Source organism: Ambystoma mexicanum, chromosome 10 (assembly GCF_040938575.1).
Source record: "Ambystoma mexicanum isolate Mex_15411 chromosome 10, UKY_AmexF1_1, whole genome shotgun sequence".
Lineage (NCBI taxonomy): Eukaryota > Metazoa > Chordata > Amphibia > Caudata > Ambystomatidae > Ambystoma > Ambystoma mexicanum.
Window position 1 is genome coordinate 677,267,704 of NC_090932.1, and position 12,542 is coordinate 677,280,245.

At 44.9% G+C, this 12,542-nt stretch overlaps 1 protein-coding gene across 2 annotated transcripts in view; it reads right to left on the reverse strand.

Moving 5' to 3' along the window:
* Positions 1-12,542, reverse strand: part of TRPC1 (transient receptor potential cation channel subfamily C member 1) — a 489,142-nt gene that overhangs the window by 98,738 nt on the left and 377,862 nt on the right. The window contains exon 11 of one of the 2 annotated variants that reach the window (XM_069618262.1): positions 2,605-2,806. The exons of the other annotated variant lie outside the window; for it this stretch is intronic. Coding sequence (XP_069474363.1) covers positions 2,605-2,806 — 202 coding nt within the window. The remainder of the gene's footprint in view (positions 1-2,604; positions 2,807-12,542) is intronic. 2 annotated transcript variants of the gene reach the window in all.

The window sequence follows — 12,542 nt, forward strand, 5'->3', positions numbered from 1 at the left end:
GGGCCAGGTATTGCACCAATGTGGTCTTGGAGGGAGCAATGCATCGCACTTAAAATATACTGTAGGATGACAACCAGGCACCTCGCACCCCTCGCTTTGGTTTGGCACTGCAGGTAACTCGAAAAGCACAGGATGGTGGGCCAGGCCGCGCATGTAATCATTAAAGGGTGTCCTTGTTTTCGCACTTAAAAGAACTAGGGATGGCAATATCTCACTCTAAGAACCTCTCAGAGGGTGAGTATTATGCATTCATCAGACACTTAGATCACCTGTGAAAGGCAGCACTATTCCTTGTACATAAATGGAACCCAGGAAATAGTGTTGTTTGTACAGTTAATCCATTCCTCCCCTCGCATACAGTGCCTTTGCAACTTAGCAGAAGGCACAGTCTCACTCCACACACCCTGCGCACACATATAACACAAACACAACTGGACATCACCTCTACCATAAGAATGAAGCTACGTTTAATGACAAACATTTGAACTGTAGCTTCCCACAACTCTATCTCCTTAAACACAATCCCACACATTAGCCCATAGTATTCCTATGCTGCATCCATACACACTCGATTTAGACATGGGTGGCTACTAGGGTCCTGGCTGCCCTTGCAGAACTTTAAAGGCTAAAATGCAACCATGCATAACAGCAACTCCCAAACTCTCCCACATTTTTGGACACTGGCCCCTCAGAGGGCATACAACCAAAAGCATGTTGGGGCCATAATTATGGTGAAAGGCGCTGTAGCAAATGACAAAATGAATGAATGAACGAGTGTGTATGATTGAAGTGGGAAACGGAGGCATAGAGGGGTGACAGAGTAGGATGCAAGTATTCAGTCAGGTCAACAGTTGAGAGTAGAGTTTATAGTTTAGGATTTAGGAGGAGTAAGGAGAGAGGTGGAGGTGACTTGGAGCTGACAAGGATTATTGGAGTGTAGGTTGATGAGTCAGAGGTAAATGTTGCTTTTTTGTACTATCAAGGGAAGATTTGAGAGTGTCTAGGGCAGAGACGTAAATTTGCAGTTCTGCTGGAGACTAAGAGTGCCTCCATCTGCGTAGAAGTCATTGCATGTTGGTGCGAAGGCTGCATATGGCCGAGTTGACCCATGGCAGAGGATGCTGGGTCTTTGGGGTGAAGGTTAGCAGTGAGGAGGTGGCATAAAGTAGTGATTGGAAGGTGGAGATAGAGGAGTCTGAGGAGGAACGATCTGAAAAGTAGAAGCAGAGTAAGTGCTGAGGGTCAGAGAGGAAGTGGGAATAGAAAAGTGGTTACCTTTTATTTTGGAAATGGGCTTGGTAGGTTAGAGGGTGGAAAGAGGATGGTTGTGGAGACAGTAGAGTGGTCCAAAAGAGATGGTGTGACAGCAGTGTTGGATGCACAGAGAAAATTGGAGATGAGCTGGAGGTAGAGCATTACCCGCAGAGTGAGTGGGTAGGTTGTAAATGAAGTGAATATTATGTTCATTGAGAAACGCTTGAAGGTCAGATGTATGCGGAGTGGTAGGAGAAGGAAGGTTAAAGTCACCTAGGAAGATGAGGTGATGTGACGGGGAGAGTCAAGAAGTTGCCCTAGTTCATCAACGAATAGTCTTGTGGGACCAGGAAGGCGCTAGAGATCAGATGAGGTGAGTAGAGTGAGGCGGAGCATTAGTTGAGAATGACAATTCAAAAGGTGGAGAGAGGGGGTATGGTATTTTGGGATGCAAGATGTTCAGGCGGGAGACAAAAAGGTGCCTGACACCAGAGCACTTTCCCGTTCTACTAGAAGAGTGAGAGAAGGAAAGGTTTAGAGTCATAATGGGCTGTCAGGGTGGCAGTGTCCGAGGGAGAGATCCATGTTTCAGTGATAGCAAGGGGAGGAGAGGTAGAGTGAAAGAAGTCTGCGATGAAGGAGTTCTTTGTGCACACAGACTGCTTCCATTCCTTTACGCTAATCGTACACTTACTGGAACCCCCTACAACTCTGGCATCAAGTCAATCCCCACTTTATTGGTCTTCAAACCTGCCCTTTAAGAGCCTCTCCTTTCACTTAGCGCTGCAACAGAAATGTTAACTGTTACTCCCCTCACACCATGAATCCCCTCCTCTCCTTTCTTTAATGTATATAGTGCTTATGCTAATCCTGCACAATATGTAACTCATTCATGCTGTCAACCCGGTCTCTTACACAATTTCATAGTCTTTTGTCAGTGCTGTCTCATCTTGCCAGCCCAGTGCTTCCATTATACATCCAGTTAATAGGTTTCTGACACTTCTTCTTTGTGCAAATGTATGTCGCCTTGCATTTGGAATGCCCAACCAGCAATACTTACTATTTAAGCAGTAAGCTCTGCTTGCTAGCCTAAAACAATACAACACAATGTTTAATGAATAACCCATCAAGGGTTAGGCAAACAGCTGATATAAATGCAATACACACCTGCTATTTGTAAAGATAACATATTCCCTTACATCATTGCCCGCCTACAAACACTAATGAATACCAAGCAACATTATGAAATAAACAAAGGTGCTGATTTCACATTCCTGCAGTGCTACAACAAATGCACGCAAAGAACACTTTACACATACTTCTGTAGGTAATATTCACTAAGCTACTTACGGCTATCAGCTGAAAGCTTTTATGGAGCATAGCAACCAAGAGTTTGGTTAGGACAATCACCACCACCACATTGTAGGTCCCAACAATAAGTGCCCCCACAAAGGACTGCAGCTGTTCGCTGTAGCTAAATCTGGTGACAAACAGTGCCACGTGTGCGAGAGAAAAGATATACCAGAAGAGGGCAAAGCACGTGCCAATAAACCTGCAAGAGAAGGGGAACAGTTGAGCCAACTCAGAAGTCATGATGTCATAGAGACCAACTCTAAACATGCATCACAATCAGCTATGAAGAAAGAATGCCGTTTAATTCGTTTTACCCTCTCTTTTAGTTAACATATCAGTCAGTCAATACTTTATTCGTTATAAAACTATAAAGTTACAAAGGAAATAAAAGATCATACAAAGCTAATACAAATGCATGATAAAAAGCTAAAAAAACTAATTTTACATAAAACCTTCAGTAAATGCATATTTTAAGATCCTAAAATGAGATAAAACAGAATTATACATTGTTACGAGATACAGAGAGGAGTGCAAGCTCGCCGCCTCAAAGGACCCCACGGACCAATCAACTGTACAACCTTTTAGCAGTATCAAGGCAAAAAAAAAAAAAATCAAGCTTACTTCCTTCATTGTTAATAGTTTCCAAAGCTTTCGATTTAAGCACCCAAGCCCTATGGATGTAACGGGCCACTGTAAATACTACATAGAGCTCAGCTGAACCTCTGCAAAACGTCAATGCTTCTGCAGTTGACTGAAAACAACTGACCTTAAAAGCGGTCTTAGATATCAGCGTCTCAGTAATTTCAACACCTCACAAATAAACAGAAAATGAATACCAGTTTCCATACCTGACCTGCAGAGCTGACAAATATCTAACCCACCAAAACCCCAAGATTTGGTAAAGGATGCTAATGATAATGTCCCTATCCTAAACCGCATATACAAGGAGATCTCATAAGGGGGGGGTGAATATAATAATCAAAGTAGCATTCAAAACCAAAGTCTATTTTGCATAGCGAACAAAATGGACTCAACTTTAGCCTATTTGCTGTCTCTATCATTGTCTCTCTTGTCCTCAAAATTGCTGCTCTCTTAATCCTACATGTAGCAGATTTGTCTATATTGTGAGGGACCTCCCACAATCCAGCTTCATTTAACGCTATCAGTTGCTCTTTTACATAGGCTACTGTGATGAATCCTGCAGGAGTCCTCACAAAATCCCTGCCTAACACCTCCTTCCAGGTGGCCAGGGAAAGGCAGACGCATCCTGATCCTAACCCTTGGGGTGGCATTAGCTAGGTGGATCATCTGTGAAGAGAAGGCCCCCAAGGTAATAGGAGGGCTCTGCTAGGACAGACACTGTATTCATCTTCTTTGGAGGGTGAGACTTCTATAGTGCCAGAATACTTGATGGCATGAACTATGAAATAGAGAACCAACCCTTAAAGCCTTTAAAATCCTTATTTAGCTGTAGGTTTCATAATAAAGAGTAAGGAAAAGTTAAAACCAAAATCTGTGATAAAAAAGACCACCACCTTTGGGGACTTCAAGTCCCATAATGCCATAGACACAGATGAGGAAGAGAGGGATTCAGAGGCACAAAAATCCCACAGTTGCAGATCAAGAGAAGTGGGGCAGCAGTAGTAGCAGGAGAGGTTATCAGCGACCGCGTATGCAGCAGGGGCAGAGAGCCGAGAAAGCCGGGACCATTGCTGTGTATGTGGCGGGTGATGAGAGTCGTGACAAGGAGAAGCCCCAGTAAGAGACGTTTTTATGGGAGAGCAAAAGGGGCCCTTTCCTCAGGATCCACCTTGGAGGGGAGCCCCAGAAGGCTGCATGATCTAAAGAAGTAAGATTCCACTGTTCACCAGACTGAAAAAGCACACGTCAGGATATTGCATGACGTGCTGCTGAGGCTCTAAACCGATTGCCTGTCTTTTCCGACAAGTACATTCTGCTGTGATCAATTCATCATGTAATGCTTTCTGTGTTCACTGTGGTATACATAGTTTGTGTGTTCCTTACGGCACAACTCGTGTAGCATGCTTTCCTTCCTATGGGAATTATGTTGATCATGTGCAATAGCCAAAGTTGAAATGCATATTGATAAAGTGAGTGCCACAATGGTTCCGAAGTTTGCTCATTGTGTTAAGCACTCATTACAGAAATACGTGCTCAAATGCAAGATTAGAATAGCACATTGCAGGAAGACTGGCTGAGCCTTTCCTATGTCTGAGGTTTATAGACCTGCCTGCTTATGTACTTGGTTGTGCAGCACAACAGGTGCTATTATCAGCAATGTATCTGCACCAGATAGGGGTTGCTATAAAAACAAGCTTCTCATCCGTATGGTGAAGGTCTAGAAATTGGTTTGTTCAGATAGGGTGTTGTAAAACTGAGCAGTCGCATCCAATGATGAGCATAAACTGTTAGCCCATAAGGTGAATAAGTATACAAATTGAAGACTGTGGAAACAAAGCATTCATGCTTGCATCCTGGCAGCAGACGATGCAGTGATCCCAGTAAAATCGTCTAATATATCTTACATTACTGTGCTATCTTCTGTTAGGTTTGCCTTTTCCCATGCTGGTGGCATCAGTTGGCCCATTACTTGATCTTTCTTCTTATGTAGGCCATTTGAGACGAAGGGGTGGTAGACAGAAGAGATAGCAGACCAGATGTTGCAGGCCTCGGGCAAGCATATTTTGAGGTCTGCTCATTTGACACAAAAAACGCTTTGCTTTTTAGTAAAAGTCAAAGGTTTTTCTGCACGTTTATAAATGACAGTTTCACAAGCCAGTGTTTTTTTTAAAAGTATTTAAAGCTTTAAAATACAAAAGACAAACTCAGATTAAATCTGTTAAATCACATCAATTGTTATGCTGGTACTTGTATACTTCACTTGACAATTGAGAGAATGGAGCTAGAATCATTCCCATTTTGCGTAACACTGTTCTATTATATTTTGTTTTTAAAAATTGTCATGTTTGGTAATGTGATTTGTGTACTTTCCAAGTCCGTTTTATAAAATGAGATTGTTTTAGTTCATGGTAAGAACTGGAAAATAAAGTGTTCAAATGCATAAATTCCAGAGTTGGCACACATCCCAGCTTCACCTCTTAACCAATGTGTGATCCTGGGCATCTCATTTAATCTTGTATTGCCTAGATATTTTTAATCACTTAATTCCTTTGGTTTGGTGGATGTCTGTGCCCAAGGCCCCAAAAGTGCTTAAGATGGCCCTGGCCCAAGTTGTAGAGGTTGCGCAGTGCTGCCATTGCAGGTTACCCCGTGGGAGAGAAGCACTCTCTGCGCTTTGTGCCTGTCTCTGGTGGCTGGTGAGCACTGGGAAGTGAGAGGAGCAATGTGGGCTCCTGTTCTGGAAGGCATGAGTCACAGAACTGCAACCTGAGCGGTCAGAAGCTCCTAACCTGAAGAACAGAGAAGATGTGGCAGCAGCATTGGGATAGATGGATGCGCAGCGAGACACCAGTGAGCTGGCCTCTGACAGGTGACCCCGGGGTGCTCTGTTGTAAACCGTTGTCTGCTTGTACAACTTTTAAATACAGAACTAATGAAAGAAAATATTGTTGGCCTAAAACATATATGAAAAGGAAACAAAAGGCGAAACTGTATAACTATAACTACCCAAGTAACAGAAGAACAATATTTAAGAAAGACTGACTACGATTGCCCAAGGAAAGAGGGGGCAGTATTGAACCCAAAGTATAACCACCATTGCAAAAGTAAAGAGGGGGCAATATGTGAGACGTATAACAAGCATTGCCTAAGCAAATGAAGAGTCGCTGGAAATAAAAAGGGAAAACAGCTTTCTTGGAGAGATAAACTTGAATAAAAGACAATACCAACAATTACCCAGTGTGATAGTGAAAACCAGAAGGTGGCAGGAAAGCGGCAAGGGGAGAGGAATATAACCTGCATTGTATATGGCCAATCAAACAGTGAAAGAAACAGAATCAATGGATGTTGTATCCTTACGGAAAAATGTATGAATCTTACTGTTATTGAAAGTCAAAGACTTTACTGATGTTTTGAAGTAAACCACAGCTTTACAAAAAAAGTGATGGCTGGAAGGTTTAGAATACATCTTAACCTCTGGCATTGCTCTAGGTAACCCTCCAGACCATTGTTCTTCACCTGCCAAGCCATTACAAAAGGGGAAAGACCAAATGCAAATCAGGCTTGCTCCCACCCCCAAAGGGGTAGTTCAGTCCGAACTGCTAGGTCACATCCCTTCTGCACGAGACCACAAGCATCCCCAGACATGTTTTAGCCTTGTTGGGCGTCATGAGTGAGGAGACCCAAGCTACTCCTCACTGATGAGACCCAACAAGGCTGAAACATGTCTGGGGATTCTTTCGGTCTTCTGCAGAAGGGATGTGACCTAGCAGTTTGAGCTGGACAGCCCCTTTTGGGGTGGGAGCAAGCCTGATTTGCATATGGTCTTGCCCTTTCTGTAATGGCTTGGCAGGCGAACAACAAGGGCCGGGTAGGGTTGCCCAGAGCAATGACAGAGGTTAAGAGTCATTCTAAACTTTCCAGCCATCACCTCTCTGTTTTTGCTTTTAAGTAAACCACACAACAGAGTACTTGTAGAAGAGTTAGTAGATTCATCCTGGCAGGCGAGTACACCAGGAAAGAAATTGTTAGTGGCAGTCTTTGCAGGTTAGTGAACCAGGAAGAAGACATTAAAGTACTGCATTGTGGTAAAAGGCTGTGGTGGAAAGAAAGTGGCAAAGCCACTAAAATGTTTGATGAACAATGGCAAAACCATCCTGATGAATAAGAAGAAGTGTGTAGTAGTTCTCTTTCTCAAGAGAATAGAAATTATTTTGAAATATTCATTGGAAAAGTGAAGACAAAGTTTGGTTTGATAAAAGAAGCCTGTGGGAACTTTGTGATAAACTATGTTTGATTATAAGACAATCATGACGCCAAGTGAAGCCCTCCAGAAGTGAAGGAGATTTGTGTTGGAACCAAAACTTTGCTTTTGGGAGAAACCTTTGTGTGCTACATTTTGAAGTGGAATCTATTACTGGAAGCAAAATGTATCCATTGGAGCTTTTATTTGGAAATTCTGCCTTGATCCTGGGGAAGGGGACCCGACCCTGGTTACAAGAATATTTGCTTACAATTATTATTTTTGTTGAACTTGAACAGCCATATGATTACCTGAAAATGTCTTTGTTGTATGTGTAAGCATGAGGGACAGATATCGATAGGCGTTTATCAGACTCTTTTAAGTTAATAAAATTGCTTCTTGTGAAAATCAAGTTTTCTGCCTCGCATTCCTGACCCCTCACACTAACCAAGGAATGCACCCCCCCTCTCCTCCTTACTAAAGAGGTGTCTCAGTGCATCTCGATACTCCCCTAGACTCCACAGTCGAAGTGAGTATAAAACTGGTTTAAGGGAGAGTAAGCCTCCAATCAGACTGATATACTGCAAGTGTAATAATGCTGCAGGGGAACTTTGTGGCAGTAACAGCAATTTTTTCAAAAACATATTTTCAATTTCATCTTGAGTACGAGTACTACCACATCCCCAGATTTCTGCACCAAAAACAGATGCTGGTATTGCCCGTTTTCGTTATAACTCGGGGCAGGTGAAATAGCCCCACTTACATGTGTCACAAAAAACGAATGTGTTACCCCACTATACTTTCCCAAATTGGTACAAGCTTTTTCCATCTGTGAACACCATCCACTGTTCTTGTGGAACCTGATTGCCAAATAATCATGGAATAGAGCCTGTTCTAATTTGCAGTCATGCACATTAATAGTCAGTGCGCTATGCTTGGAGAACTGTGGTTTAAAGAACATGGCCTTTGTCGTTCTGACATTCAATTGGAGCTCAAGGTCCTTACATTTGTTCAGAAAAACATCCAAGGTGGCCTTTAGGCCTTGAGGGGAGGTAGACAGCATCACTGAATCATCAGCTTATAATAAAGCAGGATAATTATCCTGGGCCATCCTTGGACAATCCATGTACTTCTGTATTAATACATTAATTATTTCTTCAATGTAATTACTGAAAGCAGGGGGCAATGCCACATCATTGCATTACACCCTTCATCACGCCAAAAGGAGTGGTTATTACTCCAGTGAGACCAAAGTGCACAACTGCTTTATTTTCAGAGTACAATGATTGTATGTTAGAGATCAAATGTGGGGGAGCTCCCCTATCGCTTAAGATCTGACAAAGAATTTCCTGTGAGACTCCATCAAAGGCTGTCCTGAGATCCACAAATACAGTGTACACCTTCATCTTCAGTAGCACACTGTACTTCTAGATCAATAGGAATAGCCGAAAACGTTGTTCAAAGGTCCCCGTTGTAAAACCAGAAGGTGGCTCACCCGCTAGTCCCCGGGGACTTGTCATCCAGGTGGCCAGGAAAGGGCCATTGCTTTTGGATCTAGTTCCTGGGGATGGACCTGGCTGGGAGGATCACGTGGGTGAGGGGTACTCGGGGTGCGAGTGGGACACTGGATAGTGAGACGCAGTATCCCTCTCTTCCCTGTAACACCTTTATCCCATCTTACCCGATGAGATATTTAGAAACTCAACCTCCCCCCATCCCCACTTTCTGACGGACAGCCCATTCTGGGAGAAAACAGACTCACACCCAAGCCATGAACATAAACATGTCCCAACACTATGGTCAGGCGAGGTCAGGCAATTATCGATAATCACTCACATCTGACTTCCTTTAACTCTCCCCACATGGATAAAAGGCGGAGCACGAGAGCACACTCTGAGACAGGCAAAACACACAAAGGTACAGCAGGTTTGAGTTGGCAGTTGAACGAGGGGAGAAAAACAGCCAGGCACAAGAGGTTCGTGAGAGGGGCAACACCCTTGACCTCACTGACACCAAGCCGTTAATTTCAAGAAACCTTCAAAGCAGAAAACTTAAGACCAGGAAACAAGGATGAAGAATCCTGTGTTGTGTGTCAGAGATATCGAGGGTCCTCCCACGGAACTGTTCAAGGATGGAAGGAGCAGTAGATGCCCTGCTATCGTCCTTGGCTCCAAGAACAAAGAAGCAACAGAGAACACCACAGCCAGTGAGTTGGGGAGACCGGTCTATGTTGAAGTCAATGTTGCAAGCAGCAACATTGTAAAGTGAGCGCAAGAAGAACCACTGTTAAAACGCGTGTGATGAAAGAGGCAAGTAAAGCTAAATTGCTGGTGAATATTTGAACGTTAGAAGAAGAGATACAATACCATTGACAGAGTGGTTCGGCACTGTGAATGTACTCAAAGGTCTTTGTACGGTATCTTGGCAAAAGGAAACCAAAGCAGAAGATACATGTGAAGTGTAATTGTGTGAAGTGAATCAAAGTGGTCCTGCAACAGTTAAGCAAAACCCATCGCACATTCGAAAGTCTTCGATTCTGGCATCGAAAAGGGATCTGAGCCCAGATGAGGGAGACCAGTCTTGAACTTGTGAAAGTGAAACCTTGACAAAGGAAAGGAACTTTTGTGTTTTGTTTGCTGCATCAGGCCCTCTGCATTAAGAGACGGTCATTGCGAGAGAGACTTTGTGCAGAAGACCCTGATGCCTATGTGCAGAACTGTTACCTCGTGGCCAAGAAGCTAGAGTGTGTGCAAAGCCTTGCCCGTGCTGAAAACATGGGGAAGGGAAGCTAACTGCTCAACTAGCCTGACATATAGTTTCTTGAACTCTTTTCTGTTACATACATTGTTATCCCACACCATTTTGTATTTAGAAGTAAGGATTGGCAATAGGTTTATTGTATAGGCCCTTTTATTTTAAAAGACTCCACTAGGACTGCATTATTATTATTTGATGGTCGTTGCTTGCTCCCATCCTTAGATTTAGATAGGCGTTTTACCAACCCATTGAAGTTCAATAAACACCCTTGAACTGTGATCACTTATGTCTGTCTTCACTGTTTGATACCATGCCTTCCTTACACCGCCTTGAGATAATTAATTATGCCATTTCCATCTGCCCAAGCCTGTAGATGAAACAAGACAACTTTTGCGAATATCTTTCCAACACTGTCCAAAAGAGAGATGGGTCGGTAATTAGCTGGGGAATCCCTGTCCCCTTTTTGCATATTGGTACAATTACCACATTTTGCCAGGAGGCAGAGACTGTACCAAGTCTGATAACGGCATTAAACATTTTACACAACAGGTCCCCAGACTATTAGGTCTTCTTTGTAGAGATCAATGGGTATTCTGTCTGGCCCAGAAGCTTTTCCTTTTTTTGGGTCCCTGTTGACCTGCTCACTTCCTCTATATTAAATGAGAAAGTTTCACCCTTACAGTACGTTGCTACAGCTAATTGCACAGTCACATTCAAATTACCATGCTTGACGGAACTGCTGTCTAAATCTGAGAAATGACACCACCAAGCATCTGCTGATATGCAGCAGTGAAGGGTTACATTCCCATTCACCTCTTCACCCACAACCAATTTCCAGTTACAAGTCTGCTTCCCCCTTTTCATGTGCCCGCAGAAGTGCTTCACTTTTTTGGGCAACAAAATATTTTCTCTCTGTGAGTAAACACTTATAGTTGGATCTATGTAGTTGAAGTTAGATCTTATCCCCAACTGAGCCAGTTCTTAGGCAACTAACTATTTTGAGGGTAATTCATAGAATTTCGCACAAAAGTGTTGCACGCGGCTGGCGCACAGTGTGCGTGTGCGAATGTCTGCGCCAGCCGCGTGCGCTAAAATCGATTTCCGCGCACAGCGTATTCATGGATTTTAGCCTCCAAAACCGGCCGTGGCGCAGCGACCCTGCAGCAGCGCCAGTTACGCCCCAAAGAACGCTCTTGCGCAAGGAAAAGCCATCAAAATTCCCAATTCAGCGCAAAGGGCTGCGCTAACCCTGGACCAGTTTACAGGGCTGCCAAACAGCAAACGCCAAGCGGGGCCCGTGTATTACTGGGGTGCGCGTGAAGTTTCACACGCGAAAGGGCCTGTGTGAGTGGGGTACGTGTATTACTGGGGTTTGCGGGAAGTTTCACACGCGATTTCAGCAGGGTACGTGTATTACGGGGTTCCTTGGAACTTTCACACGCGAAAGGGCCTGTGCGAGTGGGGTACGTGTATTACTGGGGTTCGCGGGAAGTTTCACACGCGATTTCAGCAGGGTATGTATATTACGGGGTGCGCGGGAAGTTTCACACGCGATTGGGCTGGGTACGTGTATTTCAGGGGTGCGCGGGAAGTTTCACACGCGATTAGCCTGGGTACGTGTATTTCGGGGGTGCGCGTGAAGTTTCACACGCGATTGGGCTGGGTACGTGTATTTCAGGGATGCACGTGAAGTTTCACACGCGATTGGCCTGGGTACGTGTATTTCGGGGGTGCGCGTGAAGTTTCACACGCGATTGGGCTGGGTACGTGTATTACTGTCAGAGCAGGGAACACGTATTTCGAGGGTGCGCAGGGAGTCCTACACGTGAATTGGCAGTGTGGGTCCTCCCAGGTGTCCCCTCTACCCCCTCCACAGCCCCTGCAGGCAGCCCACACCACAGGGGACTACCCTGCACCCCTGGTCATGTCCCGCAGGCAGCCCATCCACCATGGGCATGCCCCCCAGCCAAGCCACATGTCACGTTGCAATATGATCACCAACTCATGTCCCCCAGCAGCGCAGGGCACCTGCCAGCAGGCCCCCACAAATGTCCCCCAGCACCCCCACCCCCCAGCAGTCAGGGGCACCTGCCAGCAGGCCCCCACACATGTCCCCCAGCACCCCTACCCCCCAGCAGTCAGCGGCACCTGCCAGCAGGCCCCCACTCATGTCCCACACATGTCCCCCTGCATCCCCACCCCCCAGCAGCCAGGGGCACCTGCCAGCAGGCCCCCACACATGTCCCCCAGCACCCCCACCCCCCCAGCAGTCAGGGGCACCTGCCAGCAGGCCCCC